This window comes from Triticum urartu, chromosome 2A (assembly GCF_056163025.1).
Source record: "Triticum urartu cultivar PI428250 chromosome 2A, HENAU_Tu73, whole genome shotgun sequence".
Classification (NCBI taxonomy): domain Eukaryota; kingdom Viridiplantae; phylum Streptophyta; class Magnoliopsida; order Poales; family Poaceae; genus Triticum; species Triticum urartu.
Window position 1 is genome coordinate 201660098 of NC_141874.1, and position 17105 is coordinate 201677202.

At 51.5% G+C, this 17105-nt stretch overlaps 1 protein-coding gene across 1 annotated transcript; it reads left to right on the forward strand.

The window, feature by feature from the left end:
- Window positions 1-7840: 7840 nt before the first annotated feature.
- LOC125554547 (uncharacterized) lies at window positions 7841-16889 on the forward strand. The gene is made up of 2 exons (XM_048718070.2): window positions 7841-8355; window positions 16790-16889. Exons 1-2 carry the CDS (start codon window positions 7841-7843, stop codon window positions 16887-16889), a joined length of 615 nt encoding a protein of 204 aa, XP_048574027.2.
- Window positions 16890-17105: the final 216 nt, after the last annotated feature.

The window sequence follows — 17105 nt, forward strand, 5'->3', positions numbered from 1 at the left end:
CTCAGTGCGGGGTTCTGGTCAGGGACAAGATCCCGATCAGCATCCAGCAATGGTTAAAGCCGGCTACAGAAGACCTGAGGTGTCTTACATCAATGATATGCAGAAAAATGATCTTTGGACTGAGCTGAAGTCAAATTTCACCCTACCGCCAGAGGATGATCTGGAGAAGCCAGTTAAAGAGCAATTAATCAAGTCTTTTGCTCTTAAGAGGATGGCAGACCTATTTAGGAGGTGGAAGAAAGAGCTGAATAGGTTTGTCGATAAAAAAGAGACACCAGAATTCAAGGGCAGATATGAGAAGATCAGAGATCACTGGCCCGCATTTGTGGCCAACAAGACATCGGAAAAGAGTAAGAAGATGTCAGCGACAAACAAGAAAAATGCTGCGAAGAAGAAGCATCACCATCGCACGGGGTCAGGTGGCTACCTCGTAGCCCGGCCTAAGTGGGCCAAGACTGAGAATGATCTGGTTGAAAAAGGGATCGAACCAGAGACAATGAACTGGCCAGACCGTTGCCGGACTTGGTTCTTCGGGGCTGGCGGAACCTTGGACCCTGTAACAGGGAAGTGCATTTGGACGGACGAGCAGCTTGACATACCCTTGAAGAAGCTTCGGTACTATATCGCTGCAGCGCAGAAAGGGACGTTCCTTCCAGACAGAGAGGACGACGAGCTCACAAAGGCCCTCGGAAATCCTGAGCACCCTGGACGGACACGAGGCACGCCAGGCTTCATTCCGTGGAAGGCTGGGTTTCCGGATGCAGGCGGTTACAAAAGCCACGAGAGGAGGAAAAAAGTGCAGCAGACCGAACTGCAGGTGCTGCAGCAAGGGTACAAGCGATAGAGGAACGAGAAGCAAATCGCAGCAAACGACTTGCCGAAGCTTCCCCTGAAGCTACCCCGCCATCTCAGCGGAGAAGCAGCGTGGCTTCCACCGAGCTGCTTCAGCCGGAGCTTGTCTTGACGGCTGCTGCCAGCTATCCCGTGGATGCTATCACAGAGGCTCAAAATTGCCACCTTATGACGCAATGGATTAATATGAAGGTCAAGGCGGCTGTTGGCTCTGTTTTTCCTAATGAACCCGGCGCAACTTTTCACTGCCGGCCGATTCTAGAAGGATATGCTAAGGTGATGGTGGATGAAATAACGGAGGGATTTGAGGACCTCCCGCTTGACCACCCTACCAGAGAAGGGGAGACTCGGCTGGGTTCTTCTCTGGAGACTCCATGCCTATGGCGGAAGGAGCTCATCAACCTTCCGAACTGGACGCCTCCGCCTCCTCCTCCTCCGGCGAGTCAGGGCACTCCGCCTCCTCCACCGCCTCCTCCTCGGGCGAGTGACGATCAGGGCCCTTGGCCGGCTCCTTCTCCGGCGCGTGGCGGCACTCCGCCTCCTTCTCCGCCTGCGCCGGCGCGCCCGAGCAGCCAGCCTCCTCCTTCTCCGCCTCGTCAGCAAGGGCGGAAGAGACCCGCCGCTGCTCCGGCGCGTCGTAGTCCTTCTCCTCTGCCTCGTAAGCAAGTAAAGAAGACAGCCGCTCCATCTGTTCGGCCGGCGTCTAGCAGTACAGCCAGAGGCGGGAGGACATACAGATTCAGTCCTTCTCTGAAGACTCCAGAGAAGTTACCATACGAGAGGACCCCGGAGGAGAACGCGAAGATCGCGCGAACCGAAGTGGATGACTGGTTTCAAGGGTTGAAAGCAAAGAGACACCCACCTCCGGAGGAGAAGGTAGATTCGGTGAAAGTGAAGCGCACTCTGGCTGCCCTGGCAAAACCACCCAAGTCTCCGCCGAAAGGCAACTATGAGCGCATTATTGCAAAGGCATGGGCCGAAGCGGAGCGGTCGGGAAGTACAGTCAGTGATCAAAGGCTGAAAGAATGACGAGCAGCTGGGAAACAAATTGCCCAGCTCGGCGAACAAGCGAAGCAATCGTGCCCCCCGCTCAAGTTGCCTAGCGACATCGTCGTTCCGAGGATGGTGCCCGGTTATAGCAATCTTGACGATTACCTGCCCGACGATGTACATTATGATCCCATGGACGTGCAGATCCATAGATACGAGTACGGGAAGCCTCTCATCAAAGATGAAAAATCTCTATCAACGATGATGCGAAGATTGCATGATTGGTACCTGAAAATCTGCAGAGAGTCTGGGGGGAGGAGTACTTTGTATGCGAGAGTTAAACCGGAGCATGACCTCGTTGGAATTGAACTGTTGCCTATTCCATTTGAGGAGTTCTATCAGTTTTTCAATCAATTGGCCCTCGATAAAACAACGATCACCTGCTACTGTCTGTAAGTACTACTACTTCTGTCATTAAGCCTCTCTATATAGCTCAGCTCTTTCATTGCATGTACTTAAAATTATCCTCACTATATTATGCAGATTGAAGACCGCCGAATTGAAGAAAAGACAAATCGGTGATATTGGGTTCGTTAACACATATCTCATAGATGCAACTGAGGTTGAAAAAAGGCCCGAAGATACCGAGGCCAACTTGCTACGATCATTCAAAAGAAATGAACACAAAGATACAATACTCTTTCCTTACAACTTCAAGTGAGTGTTACTGTCTTGTCCATATTCAGTTTCCCTTATATATTAGTCCAGGTTATAGTAATGTAGTTGATGAGTTATGCATGTGTGCGCAGGTACCACTATATTCTCCTAGAGATTAGGCTTGAGCAGGGAGTAGTAACTGTCTTGGACTCTAGACGAAAAGATCCCCAGGAGTATGCGGACATGACTGAAATCCTCAAGAAGTAAGTTAAATCGATCATTATCCACCATATCAACAACTTTGTTCATTTCCTGATATCAAGTAATTGTTTTCTTTGTCCGGCAGGGTTTGGAGAAAATTCACCAGAAAAGCTCCGGGACTGCCGAAGGAGCTGCAAATTAGACACCCGAAAGTAAGTACTATAGTAGCATGTTCCGCGCATCTCCTAGTGATTCAAGCGCTAGTTTCATCAATACCATTTGGCATTCTTGCTTACCAGTTTGATTGACCTCTATTTCTTGTAAAGTGGTTGTGGCAGGAATAAGGGAATGATTTCTGTGGATACTACGTCTGCGAGTCCATCATTTGTGTGGGTACTCTGACGAACAATATGAAGTGCGTAAATAACAATATTCACAATTTTATTTTATTAGCATCATTTGTGTTGAGTTTCATTCATTCATATATATATATATATATATGTATTGACCCCCTTCTTCAAATTAGATGTTTCGGATGCGGAATGAACTCCTAGCACCAGATCGCACGCGAGCTATTCAAGAGGAATTGGTGGCATTCTTTCTTGACCACGTGATCGCTGAAGACGGAGAATACTATGTGGACCATGCGTCCATAATTTAGGAGATTATATTTGTAAGAGATAATTATTGTATATATGTAGCCGGTAGTGTGGGACGATAGATATACGAGAACTTGTTGTTCGACCAATCTCTCGGAGAAGGAGAGGTGGTCGATATCACTTCTCTCTGTATGCATATATGTTCATGACGATCTTCTGTTTCCTTCGTTTGCTTACTAGCTAGCTAGCGTGTCTAGTCCTCTCTATACGTATGTATAGTACGTAGCGTCGACCAAGCACGGACATAAGAGAGGACACTTCTCTCTATTAATTAGCTATCTAACACAATATATGAAATACCTAAATTAACCCCCCAAAATCCCCAACCCCCCCTTTCAAAAAAACAAAAACCCCAGCCACACAAATGCTGACGAGTGGAGGCCTATTGGTCCCGGTTGGTGCCACCAACCGGGACCAAAGGCCCTCCTGCCTGGGCTCAGCGCGCAGGCCACGTGGAGGCCCATCTGTCCCGGTTCTTCTTAGAACCGGGACTAAAGGGTCAGGGCATTAGTAACGACCCTTTAGTCCCGGTTCTAGAACCGGGACAAAAGGCCCTTACGAACCGGGACAATAGGCCTGTTTTCTACTAGTGTGAGCACATACAGTACATAGAACCGGAACATCTATGAACATCATATATACGGCCAGCACATGAACAAGCAAATAGGGGATGAACGAGTCATACCCTTCGGTTGGCCAGACCAACATTGCGGCGGCAGCAGCAACCTTAGTATCAGTCGAGGCCTTCTTCTTGGCGACTTCATCGTCAACCATGAAGTCGATGCAGGGGAGGCAGTCGGTGACGGATCGGGAGCATTCGCGTTGAGACGCTCCCCAAAAACCTTATTGCCGTTCTCCCAGGCAGGATCTCAAACGAAAAGGTTCCAGAGGCACCTGCTCTCCCGACCAACCGTGCACGCGGTCATCGGGATGGGATCGCCAGAAGCAGCAAAGTGAGAGTAATAGTAGATGACGGCTAGGGTTGTGTGAGAGGGAGTGAGTGAACTGAGTTAGGGTTCACTCCACTGGCCAGCACCTTCTTATATAGGTTGTTAGGTAGATGGGCCTAGGCTCAGGCCCACTGAGGGAGTCCAGAATTAGGGGGTCCTCGGATAGCTGGACTATATCCTTTGGTCGGACTGTTGGACTATGAAGACACAAGATTGAAGACTCCGTCCCGTGTCCGGATGGGACTCTCCTTGGCATGGAAGGAAAGCTTGGCAATACGGATATGTAGATCTCCTCCTTTGTAACCGACTCTGTGTAACCCTAGCCCCCTCCGGTGTATATATAAACCGGAGGGTTTAGTCCGTAGGACAAGAACAACAATCATACCATAGGCTAGCTTCTAGGGTTTAGCCTCTACGATCTCATGGTAGATCAACTCTTGTAATACTCATATCATCAAGATCAATCAAGCAGGAAGTAGGGTATTACCTCCATCGAGAGGGCCCGAACCTGGGTAAACATCGTGTCCCCCGTGAGGGAGTCCCGGATTAGGGGGTGTCCGGGTAGCCGGACTATAACCTTTGGCCGGACTCCTGGACTGTGAAGATACAAGATTGAAGACTTCGTCCCGTGTCCGGATGGGACTTTCCTTGGCATGGAAGGCAAGCTTGGCGATTCGGATATGTAGATCTCCTCCCATTGTAACCGACTCTATGTAACCCTAACCCTCTCCGGTGTCTATATAAACCGGAGGGTTTTAGTCCGTAGGACGAACAACAATCATACCATAGGCTAGCTTCTAGGGTTTAGCCTCTCTGATCTCGTGGTAGATCTACTCTTGTACTACCCATATCATCAATATTAATCAAGCAGGAGTAGGGTTTTACCTCCATCGAGAGGGCCCGAACCTGGGTAAAAACATCGTGTCCCTTGTCTCTTGTTACCATCCGCCTAGACGCACAGTTCGGGACCCCCTACCCGAGATCCGCCGGTTTTGACATCGACATTGGTGCTTTCATTGAGAGTTCCTCTGTGTCGTCATCTTTAGGCCCGATGGCTCCTCCGATCATCAACAACGATGCGGTCCAGGGTGAGACTTTTCTCCTCGGACAGATCTTCATATTTGGCGGCTTTGCACTGCGGGCCAAGTCGCTTGGCCATCTGGAGCAGATCGAAAGCTACGCCCCTAGCCATCAGGTCAGATTTGGAAGTTTGAACTACACGGCCGACATCCGCGGAGACTTGATCTTCGACGGATTCGAGCCACAGCCGAGCGCGCCGCACTATCACGATGGGCATGATCTAGCTCTGCCGCCGAACAGTGCCCTGGAGGCCGCACCCATGTCCGCTCCGACCCTTAGCTCGGAGCCGACTACGCCAATCAAGGACGGGTGGCTGGACACCGCCTCGGGGGCTGCAATCTCCATGGTGATCGAGCCGAACACCAGCCCTGTCCCCTGCGAAGCCCGTGACTCCAAGGTGTCAGACTCCTCTCCGGACTCCGAGCCCTCCGCGCCCCTACCGATCGAATCTGATTGGCGCCGATCATGGAGTTTACTGCCGCGGACATCTTTCAGCACTCGCCCTTCGGCGACATTCTCAATTCACTAAAATCTCTCTCTTTATCAGGAGAGTCCTGGCCGGACTATGGTCAGCAAGGTTGGGATGGAGACGACGAAGAAATTCAATGCCCACCCACCACCCACTTCGTAGCCACGGTCGATGATTTAACCGACATGCTATACTTCGACTCCGAAGAAATCGACGGTATGGACGACGATGTAGGAGACGAACAAGAACCAGCGCCTATAGGGCACTGGACAGCCACCCCATCCTATGATGTATACATGGTGGACACACCAAAAGGAAACGATGACGAAGAACGGGAGGACGCAATGAAGGGTCGTTCCCTCGAAAAGCAGCCAAAGCGACGGCGTAAGCGCCGCTCCAAGCCCCGCCTCAACAGAGACAGCGGCCATACAGACCCGGCCACAGAGCAGGGCGAACCGGCAGACGATGAACATGGCATCGAGCAACCGTCCGAACAAGGCAACTTGGATAAACAAACCAAATACCCCGTCCCCAGCGAAGATAACAGTCCGGACGACCTCACGCCGGAAAAGTTCCTGGAGCAAAAGAACCTCCACAAAAGGCTCGTCGCCACCGCGCGTAGCCTGAAAAAGCAGAAGTGGAAGCTCAAAACTGCGGAAGACGCACTCCGAATCAGATGGAGCAAAGTACTCAACACCGCAGATAAATACGGCGATAGTCGCCATAGAAAGAGCTATCCGAAGCGAAAGCTACTGCCCGAATTTGATGAGGAAGCCCTAGAGCCCCCAAAATCAAAGGAAGCCATCCGGTCGGATAGACGACCCCGTGGCCAACATAGAGCGGCAAATGGCGCCGCACACAAACCAACACGCGATCCACCCAAGGATTCGCATCAAAAGGATGGCCCAGCCAGGTCTATTTACGGGCCAAGAAAGCAAGCTCTAGTATGCAATGCAATGCCACAAATATCCGAACACCACGGCACACCCAAATACAGGGGTGCCGCACACCCCCTATGTTTCACCGATCAGGTGCTGGACCATGAATTTCCAGCGGGATTCAAACCCGTAAAAATAGAGGCATACGACGGAACAACAGACCCTGGAGTCTGGATTGAGGATTATATCCTCCACATACACATGGCCAGGGGAGATGACCTCCACGCCATTAAATACTTACCCCTCAAGCTCAAAGGGCCAGCCCGGCATTGGCTTAAAAGCCTTCCCGAAAACACCATTGGAAGTTGGGAAGAGCTCGAGGACGCTTTTCGGGGAAATTTTCAAGGGACCTATGTCCGACCTCCAGATGTAGACGATTTAAGCCATATAACTCAACAACCCGGAGAGTCAGCCCGAAAACTCTTGAATGGATTTCTTACTAAAAAGAACCAGATAGTCGACTGTCCGGACGCCGAAGCCTTAGCAGCTTTCAAACACAGCGTTCGAGACGAATGGCTTGCCAGACACCTCGGCCAGGAAAAGCCAAGAACAATGGCCGCATTAACAAGCCTCATGACCCGCTTTTGCGCGGGAGAGGACAGCTGGTTAGCAAGATGCAGCACCAGCGACCCAAGTACATCCGAAGTTAGGGATGGAAATGGGAAACCACGACGCAGCAAGGACCAGCGCCGGAATAAGGGAAACAGCCCGAAGAGCACGGCAGTCAATGCCGGATTCAAAAGCTCTCGGCAAAATCAGAAAAAGCTGCCCCTCAAGAATAACTGGGACAAGCTATCTACCCTGAACAACATCTTGGACAAGATATGCCAAATCCACAGAACTCCCGGGAAGCCTGCAAACCATACCCAAAGAGATTGTTGGATCTTCAAGCAATCCGGCAAACTCAACGCCGAACACAAGGGGCTCGACACACCAAGCGGGGACGATGATGAACCCTACAAGCAGAGGACCGGGAAACAAAAGAATTTCCCACAAGAAGTCAAAACAGTAAACTTACTTCACATGACTAAAGGGAAAAATAGAATGGCGCCCATCGAGATACGCGCCACACGGCCTATCCCAAAGGAGTCTCTCCATTGGTTGTTAAAACCGATCACCTTCGACCATCAGGATTACTCTAGAAGTATCCGGAACGCAGGCTGGACTGCCCTGATATTAGATCCGATAATCGACGGACTCCACTTTACACAAGTCCTGATGGACGGCGGCAGTGGTCTAAACCTACTATATCAGGACACAATCCGTAAAATTGGGATGGACCCAACAAAAATTCGCCATAGCAACACTTCCTTGCAAGGAGTAACGCCAGGCCCGGATGCCCGTTGCACGGGTTCTATTCTGCTAGAAGTAATGTTCGGCTCCCCCGATAACTTCCGCTGCGAAAAGCTAACCTTCCACATCGCCCCATTTTCAAGTGGCTATCAAGCACTACTGGGACGTGAAGCTTTCGCCCGCTTTAACGCAATACCACATTATGCGTCTCTCACGCTTAAGATGCCCGGTCCACGAGGCATCATATCGCTAAAGGGAAACATTCAGTGTTCTCCCCGCGCGGAAGACTGTGCGGCTGCCTTGACAGCCACACACTAAGGCGGCTTCGTCAATCAAAGCACCTAATAGGTCGTTAAGACCATGGACGCGGATAGACGAGTCCGGAGTAAACATAAAATTGATAAAGGCTTAATAGCCGTACACCCCATTACAAGGGGCTCCGCGCATGTAAAACAAGAGACAATAGTGCTCAATTTTACTCTTTTTTGAATTATACTTTGTTTATTTAGTATAATGTACATTTCGCACAACCTTTTCAACTAAGTTCCTCTCTTTTACAGATGAACACCGTGCTACACCCGTCCAGGATACGGCACAACGGAGACACAGGCGCAGACGTGCAGCAGGGACCCGTTCCAAGGATTCTTTTTAGATTAAGACCTTGCGTAAACCTTTTTTACTGTCTCTTGTTGATACACATCCCCCGGATTCTCCGTATAACCGAGGAGGAGGCTGGCGTCTTGGCATGTGGCCACGTCAGAACGTTGCGCGTACCTGGACACCAGGGGCTTATTATCAAGGGCACTGCTCAGCCCATTTTCATAAAGTCCGAATACCTTAGGGAGTGTTCGGCGTCGCGAGTTTGGCCTTATATGCATCAGCTCCAAATCATGTCTTTGGTCAAATGTTGGGTTTCCCCGGCTCCTGTGTTTTGCTGCCTTACGTTCCGCTCTATCGGCTAAGGCGGCACCAGGCGAGCACCTCAGTAGAGAAAGCCGAAATTTGACTTTCATGATATAGCGTGAGACTGGTCAACCACTCGATGACCTATCGGAATCTTCGGGATTCCTCCGCATTAACGAATGGTCGTTTCCCGGCCAGACACAAACGCGCCCCGAGTTCGGGCGAGCGCAGTGTCACCAGGGGCTATATAGTAGCCTCACTGTCAAACTCCTATGGCTAAGTGAAAGTGATAAAGCATTATAGTCCGATTGCCTAGTTCGCTGCGCCATCACCTCCTTTGTGGAGCAAGACGTTGGATCAAGTGTGAAAATGCGCCTTCTGCGAACACCCCCGCATTATATGCGTGGGGGCTGAAGCCGACGACTGCCACCTTTCGGACTATATATACATATATCTTAAACGGCCGCACAGGAGGCATCATAATACTTGCAGGCACAAGTATAAAAAGCTTCTACAATTTATCAAAATACTGTTTTACAATAATCAATGTCATTCAAACATAATATCCTTCGAGCACTGTGTCTCTATTAAACGAGCGCCTTCCAGAACTTCCTGAAAATAGTGCTCGGCAGGTACTCGGCTTTCGTCCGAGTCTCGGGATGCAACAGTGGTGGCCTCCATCTCCGCCCAGTATGTCTTGACACGGGCAAGGGCCATCCGCGCACCCTCTATGCATGCTGACCTCTTCATCGCATTGATATGCGGCACTGCACCAAGGAACTGCTGCACCAAGCTAAAATAACTGTTCGGCTTTGGCCTTTCCGGCCACAGATGATCCACGACATACTTCATGGCGAGTCCGGATAACCTATTCAGCTCGGCCCATTCGGCCAGACGATCGGTTAATGGAAGTGGACGCTCGGGATTATGGAACTGCGACCAGAAAAGCTTTTTCCACTTCGTGATCCTCTTGATCTCGGAAGTGTTCGGCCGCATCTGCGGCACTCGGCGCCAAATCCAGATAAGTGTCCGTCGTACTCCACATCCGGTCCAACAGAGCATATTTAGGATCCCCGAACTTCATCCGCAGCATAAAGGGCTTTCCAGCCGCGATATCTCCGACTTGACGTAGCTCCTCCTTCATAGCTCTCATCGCAGAGCGAGCATCCTTGGCCACCGTAGTGGCCTTTTCTAGGTCTGTCCGCTCCGCCTGATCTTCTTTTTCAAGAAGCTTGCAGCGGTCAGCAGCGGTCTTTAACTTCACAGCCATCTCGGCCATTTCCTCCTTGCTTCGGCAGTGAGCAGCCTATTCGGCTTTCAGCTCCTCGACCGCCTTTAGGGCAGCCGCATCGCTTTTTCTGGCTTGCCCCTTGGCTCGGGCAAGCTCTGCCCGAAGGTTCTCCACAGCGGCAGCACCATCTGCATTAAGCACACGCATTGTAAGATACTGGCATGAAGCTCCTCTTACCAGGTGTCTCCGGAGAAATTACATACCTTGTGCCTCATCAAGCTGCTTGTTGACAAGCGTGATTTCGGCATCTGCCACGTCAAGCTGCCGCTTTAGCTCGGCAAATTCATCAGTCCGGCTAGCCACCAGACACCTCGCCACCTGTATAAGAAGGCGGCAACATTATACCTGGGACTATGATCCTCTGCGTGCTGCCGTCTTCGGCAACACACAGAGTCTCAGGGGCTACTATCTATACAGGGCGCATTTTATATATGCGGAACTGTTAAAAGGTACATCACTTCGCGTACCTCAAAGCCTGTCAGTAAACTCCTGAAGGCCTTGTGCAACCCGCTTTCCGCGAACGAAATCCTTTCAATCACCGTACCCATCAACGCACGGTGCTCCTCTGAGATAGACGCTCGCCCTAGCAGATCCCTCAGCTCCTCCGATCGCGCACCAGGCGGGGCCGGACTTGTTCGCTGGCTTTTGTCAAAGCCCGGACTAGGAGAGATTTGGGGGGCCATATGACTGCCTTCCGGTCCTGCCGGATTCGGAGAAACCCTCCGCGACGACACCTCAGGGTTGCCCGCCTCGTAAGGCGGTACGTCAGGGGAAGGCATTCCGCTCTCCATCATCTCCAGAAGAAGGTCCCCTGAGGATGAGCTCTGCTGAGAAGGGCTGAGATCCTAACTACAAGGTAAAATTTCGGTTATTTTCCTCAGAAATAAAACAGGGATTTTTCTCATTTTAAACTCCCCTCTCTACTTACGGCTCGGTGGAGGGCTGATCCCCTTGGGGGCACAGTATGGCCAAGGTATCCCCCGGCACTGGACCCTCTGGTGAAGATTTCTTCCCCCGCTTTGAGACCATGGTCTCCGGGTTATCAGAGGCGGTCCTCTTCTTCCCCTGGGTAGAGGAATTTTTGATTCCTCCTTTCCCAACAGCCTCCTTCAAGGAGGCGGTAGCTCCCTTGTCCCCCTCCTCATTCTCTTCCAAAGACGCAATCTCCAGCATCCTGGTCAACACGGGATTCGGCGAGGTCTCAGGAAGGGGGGCCGGACACCTGATTAACTTTGCCTTCGCTACCCACTCCTGTTTCAAGGGCAACTCTTTTAAGGGCGATGTTGTGATGGAAGGTATGTCCGAGCACAGGGCTACTTACTTGAGTATCCGGACGATTGCAGCTTAGACCTGCGTCCTCCGTAGTATCCGGACACACTACTTGTGGTCCGAAGAACAATTTGTACATCTCCACGGGCGTCATGCCAAGAAAATGTTGGAGAGCTCGTGGTCCCTCCGGGTTGAACTCCCATAGGCGTAGGGGGCGACGTTTGCAGGGCAGAACTCAGCGAAGTAGCATAACCTGCGTCACTACGACCAGACTGATGTCCCTTTCTAGGAGATCTCGGATGCGGCCCTACAACAGGGGAACGTCCTTTGCCGGCCCCCAGTCCAGCCCCTTATTGACCCATGACGCTAGCCATGGTGGAGGACCCGAGCAAAAAGCAGGTGGTGCCGCCCACTTGGTGCCCCTGGGAACTGCAATGTAAAACCACTCTTGTTGCCATAAGCTGGACTCCTCTTGAAAAGAGCCCTCGGGCCATGGAGCATCGGCATTCTTGCTTATAACAGCTCCTCCGCACTCCGCGTGCCGTCCCTCGATCATCTTCGGCTCTACTTTAAAGGCCTTAAGCCACAGTCCGAAGTGAGGAGTAATACGGAGGAAGGCTTCACACACTACGATGAACGATGAGATGTGGAATATGGACTCCGGAGCCAAGTCGTGAAATTCCAGCCCATAATAAAACATGAGCCCCCTCAAGAAGGGATCCATCGGGAAGCCGAGCCCTTGAAGGAAGTGAGACACGAACACCACGCTCTCACCACGCTTGGGAGTGGGAATGACCTGCCCTTGCGCAGGCAGCCTATGCGAGATTTCGCCGGTCAAGAACCTGGCCTCTCTCAGCTTTAGCACGTCCTCCTCCGTGACGGAGGAAGGCATCAATCGGCCTCGAAGGTCGGAACCGGACATCATCGAAGGTCCGAAGCACCTGAAATCTGGGGCCTTGGGTGTTGGAACTCGAGGTGAAGGGCGAACTCGTTTGAGATTGAAATAAAGGAGTAAGGCCTTGGTCTCTTTATAAGAGGTTGAATACCAAGAGCCCTCCCCATGGCCGTTTGGGACTCGCCTTTGATCGAGGGAACATACCAACGGGCACGAGTGGGTTACCCACATCCGTATTGATGAGAATCCCGTAAATAAAGGGGACCCGATCTCTGCTTCGACAGGACGTGCCAAGGAAACCGCCTCGCAAAACGCGCTGAGGTGGGACAGTAAAAATGATTCGAATAAAGACTTGGCTGTGGTGTGATGACGCGCTACGGAATACGTCAGCAGATTAGATTTGTGTAAATAATATTCTCTCTACGGTGGTATGTGGAAACTTGTTTTGCAGAGCCAGACACTGTCCTATGGTCAAAATCTTCTATGAAGTATTCGGAGGAGGAACCCGCCTTGCAATGCCGAAGACAATCTGCGCGCTGGACTCATCGTCATTAAAGCCTGGTTCAGGGGCTACTGAGGGACTCCCGAAGTAGGGGGTGTCTGGGTAGCCAAACTATAACCTTTGGCCGGACTCCTGGACTGTGAAGATACAAGATTGAAGACTTCGTCTCGTGTCCGGATGGGACTTTCCTTGGCGTGGAAGGCAACCTTGGCGATTCGGATATGTAGATCTCCTCCCATTGTAACTGACTCTGTGTAACCCTAACCCTCACCGGTGTCTACATAAACCGGAGGGTTTTAGTCCGTAGGACGAACAACAATCATACCATAGGCTAGCTTCTAGGGTTTAGCCTCTCTGATCTTGTGGTAGATCTACTCTTGTACTACCCATATCATCAATATTAATCAAGCAGGAGTAGGGTTTTACCTCCATCGAGAGGGCCCGAACCTGGGTAAAAACATCGTGTCCCTTGTCTCCTGTTACCATCCGCCTAGACGCACAGTTCGGGACCCCCTACCCGAGATCCGCCGGTTTTGACACCAACACCCCGCCTCCTGTTACCATCCGCCTTAGACGCACAGTTCGGGACCCCCTACACGAGATCCGCCGGTTTTGACACCGACATTGGTGCTTTCATTGAGAGTTCCACTGTGCCGTCATGATAAAGGCTTGATGGCTCCTTCGATCATCGCCAACGATGTGATCCAGGGTGAGGTTTTCCTCCCCGTACAGATCTTTGTATTCGGCGGCTTCGTACTGCGGGCCAACTCGCTTGGCCATCTGGAGCAGATCGAGAGCTACGCCCCTGGTCGTCAGGTCAGGTTTAGAAATTTAAACTACACTGCCGACATCCACGGAGACTTGATCTTTGAAGGATTCGAGCTCATGTCAGGGGCGCCGCACAGTCATGACGAGCACGACTTAGCTCTGCCGCCGGACGGTGTTCAGGAGATCACACCTATGCCTACTCCGGCCCTAGATCCGGAGTCGATTACAGCGTCCAAGGACGGGTGGATGGACCCAGCCTCGGAGGCCACACACTCAGTGGCCATAGAGCCGAATACTGACTTCACCTCCTATGAGACCTGTGTCGCCGGATCCTCAGAGTCATCCCCTGCCACAGGCCCCGAACCGTCTACGTCTATGCCTATCGAATCTGATTGGGCGCCGATCATGGAGTTTACCTCCCGGATATCTTTCAGCACTTGCCTTTGGGCGATGTGTTAAATTCATTAAAGTCTCTCTCCTTGTCAGGGGACCCTTCGCGGAACTATGTCCGGCTAGAATGGGATGCGGACGACGAAGAAATTCGCTGCCCACCCACCACCCACTTAGTTGCCAGTGTCGATGATTTAACCGACATGCTCGATTTCGGCTCCGAAGACATCGACGGTATGGACGACGATGCAGGAGACGAACAGGAACCACCGCCCACAGGGCGCTGGACAGCCACTTCATCACATGATATATATATGGTGGATACACCCAAAGAGAATAATGACGAGGAACGGAAGGATGCAGCGAAGGATAGCTGCCTCGAGAAGCAACCAAAGCGACGGCGTAGGCGCCGCTCCAAACCCCGCCTCGGCAAAAACAGCGAAAACAGCGCAAGAAAAAATAACACCCCGGCCGACTCCAATGGAAATGATGACCACATGGACCCAGCGACAGAGCAGGATGAACGAGCGGACGGCGGCAATAGTATGGAGCCGCTGTCCGAACACGGCGACGCCGGGGGTAACGCTCATCAACCTGTCTCCGGAGAGGAGAACAGTCCGGACGACAATGCACACATCATCCCGAAAAAGCACCTGGAACAAGAGAACCTCCATAGAAGGCTTATTGCCACCGCGAGGAGTCTGAATAAGAAGAAGCAAAGGCTTAAGGCCGCGCAAAATACACTCAACACTAGATGGAACAAAGTGCTAGACACTGAAGAAAAATACGGTGGCAGTCGCCACACAAAGAGCTATCCAAAGCGCAAGCTGTTGCCTGAATTTGACGATGAGGCCTTAGAGCCTACACAGCCAAAAAATAAAACGGCCGACCGGTCGAATCGACCACCTCGTGGCCGCGATAGGACAGCCAACGAGACCGCACATAAGTCAGCACACGATCCATGCAAGGACTTGCATCAAAAAGTCGACATGACCAGATCCATCTACGGGTCTAGGAAGGGCGCTCCAGCGCATAATCAAAACCGAACACTACAACCGTCAGAACGCCATGACACATCCAAATACAGGGGTGCCGCGCACCCCCTATGTTTCACCGATGAGGTGCTGGATCACGAATTTCCAGAGGGATTCAAACCCGTGAACATAGAGGCATACGGCGGAACAACAGACCCTGGGGTCTGGATTGAGGACTTCATCCTCCATATCCATATGGCTCGCGGAGACGATCTCCACGCCATCAAGTACTTGCCCCTCAAGCTGAAAGGACCAGCTCGGCACTGGCTCAAGAGCCTCCCTAAAAACTCAATTGGAAGTTGGGAGGAGCTTGAGGATGCTTTTAGGGCTAATTTTCAAGGGACTTATGTCCGACCTCCGGACGCAGACGATCTAAGTCATATAATTCAACAGCCCGGAGAGTCAGCCCGAAAGCTTTGGAACAGATTCCTCACTAAGAAGAACCAAATTGTCGATTGCCCGGACGCCGAAGCCTTAGCAGCTTTCAAATACAGTGTTCGAGACGAATGGCTCGCCCGACACCTCGGCCAGGAAAAACCAAGGACAATGGCAGCCCTAACAACCCTTATGACCCGCTTTTGCACGGGCGAAGATAGCTGGCTGGCCTGTGATAGCATCAGCGACCCAGGAACATCTGAAGTTAGGGATGGCAATGGAAAACAACGACGTAGTAAAAGCAAGTGTCGAAATAACGAAGACAGCCCAGACAACACGACGGTAAACGCCGGATTTAGGGGCTCTCAACCCGGTCAACGGAAAAAGCCTTTAAAAGGCAACAGAGATGGACCGTCCAGCCTAAACAAGATTCTAGACAAATTATGTCAGATTCACGGCACCTCCGATAAACCTGCAAATCACACCCATAGAGAATGTTGGGTCTTCAAGCAGGCCGGTAAGCTAAACGTCGAACACAAGGGGAGGGAGACACCAAGTGAAGACGAGGATGAGCCTCGCCAGCAAAACACTGGGGGACAAAAAAAGTTCCCACCAGAGGTTAAAATAGTGAACATGATTCACGTGACGAAGAGGAGGAGCAAACACGCACTCCGAGACGCATGCACCGTTGAGCCTGTCACCCCCAAGTTCAACCCTTGGTCGACCTGCCCGATCACTTTTGATCGCAGGGATAGACCGACCAATGTCCGGCATGGAGGATCGGTCGCCTTGGTGCTCGACCCAATAATCAACGGATACCATCTCACCCGAGTCCTCATGGACGGCGGCAGTAGTCTTAATCTGATATATCAGGACACAATACGCAAAATGGGGATAGACCCAATGAGCATTAGCCAAAGCAATACTACCTTTAAAGGAGTAATACCAGGCCGAGAGGCCCGCTGCACGGGCTCTCTAGTACTAGAGGTTGTATTCGGTCCCTCCGACAACTTCCGAAGCGAAGAATTAACCTTCGACATAGCTCCATTCCGAAGCGGCTATCACGCACTACTCGGAAGAACGGCCTTCGCTTGTTTTAATGTTGTACCGCATTACGCCTATCTTAAGCTCAAGATGCCCGGTCCATGTGGCATCATCACAATTAGCGAAAACACAGAGCGTTCTCTACGTGCGGAAGAACGTGTGGCGGCTCTAGCAGCCGAACACTAAAAACAGCCCCCTCTCGGGCTAGAATAAACGATCGGTCGTCAAGACCGCGGACACGGTTAGACGAGTCCGGCACACCACTAGGTGTAGCAGCTCAGATAAACCCGAGATTAGGTCGAGGGATATACCCCCATATGTGGTACTAGGGGCTTCCCGCATGTGAAAAGGGCCACAGTTCGGCTTGACCATATTAACACAATATATATCACATTTTAACGGTTTATTAAGAATAACCATTTTTTTCTCTTTTCGCTTGCCGACTTTGGGCTGGATTTTTCTCTTTTACAGATGATAATCGTGCTACACCCTTCCAGGATACGGCACAACGGAGACACAGGCGCAGACGTGCAACAGGGCCCCGC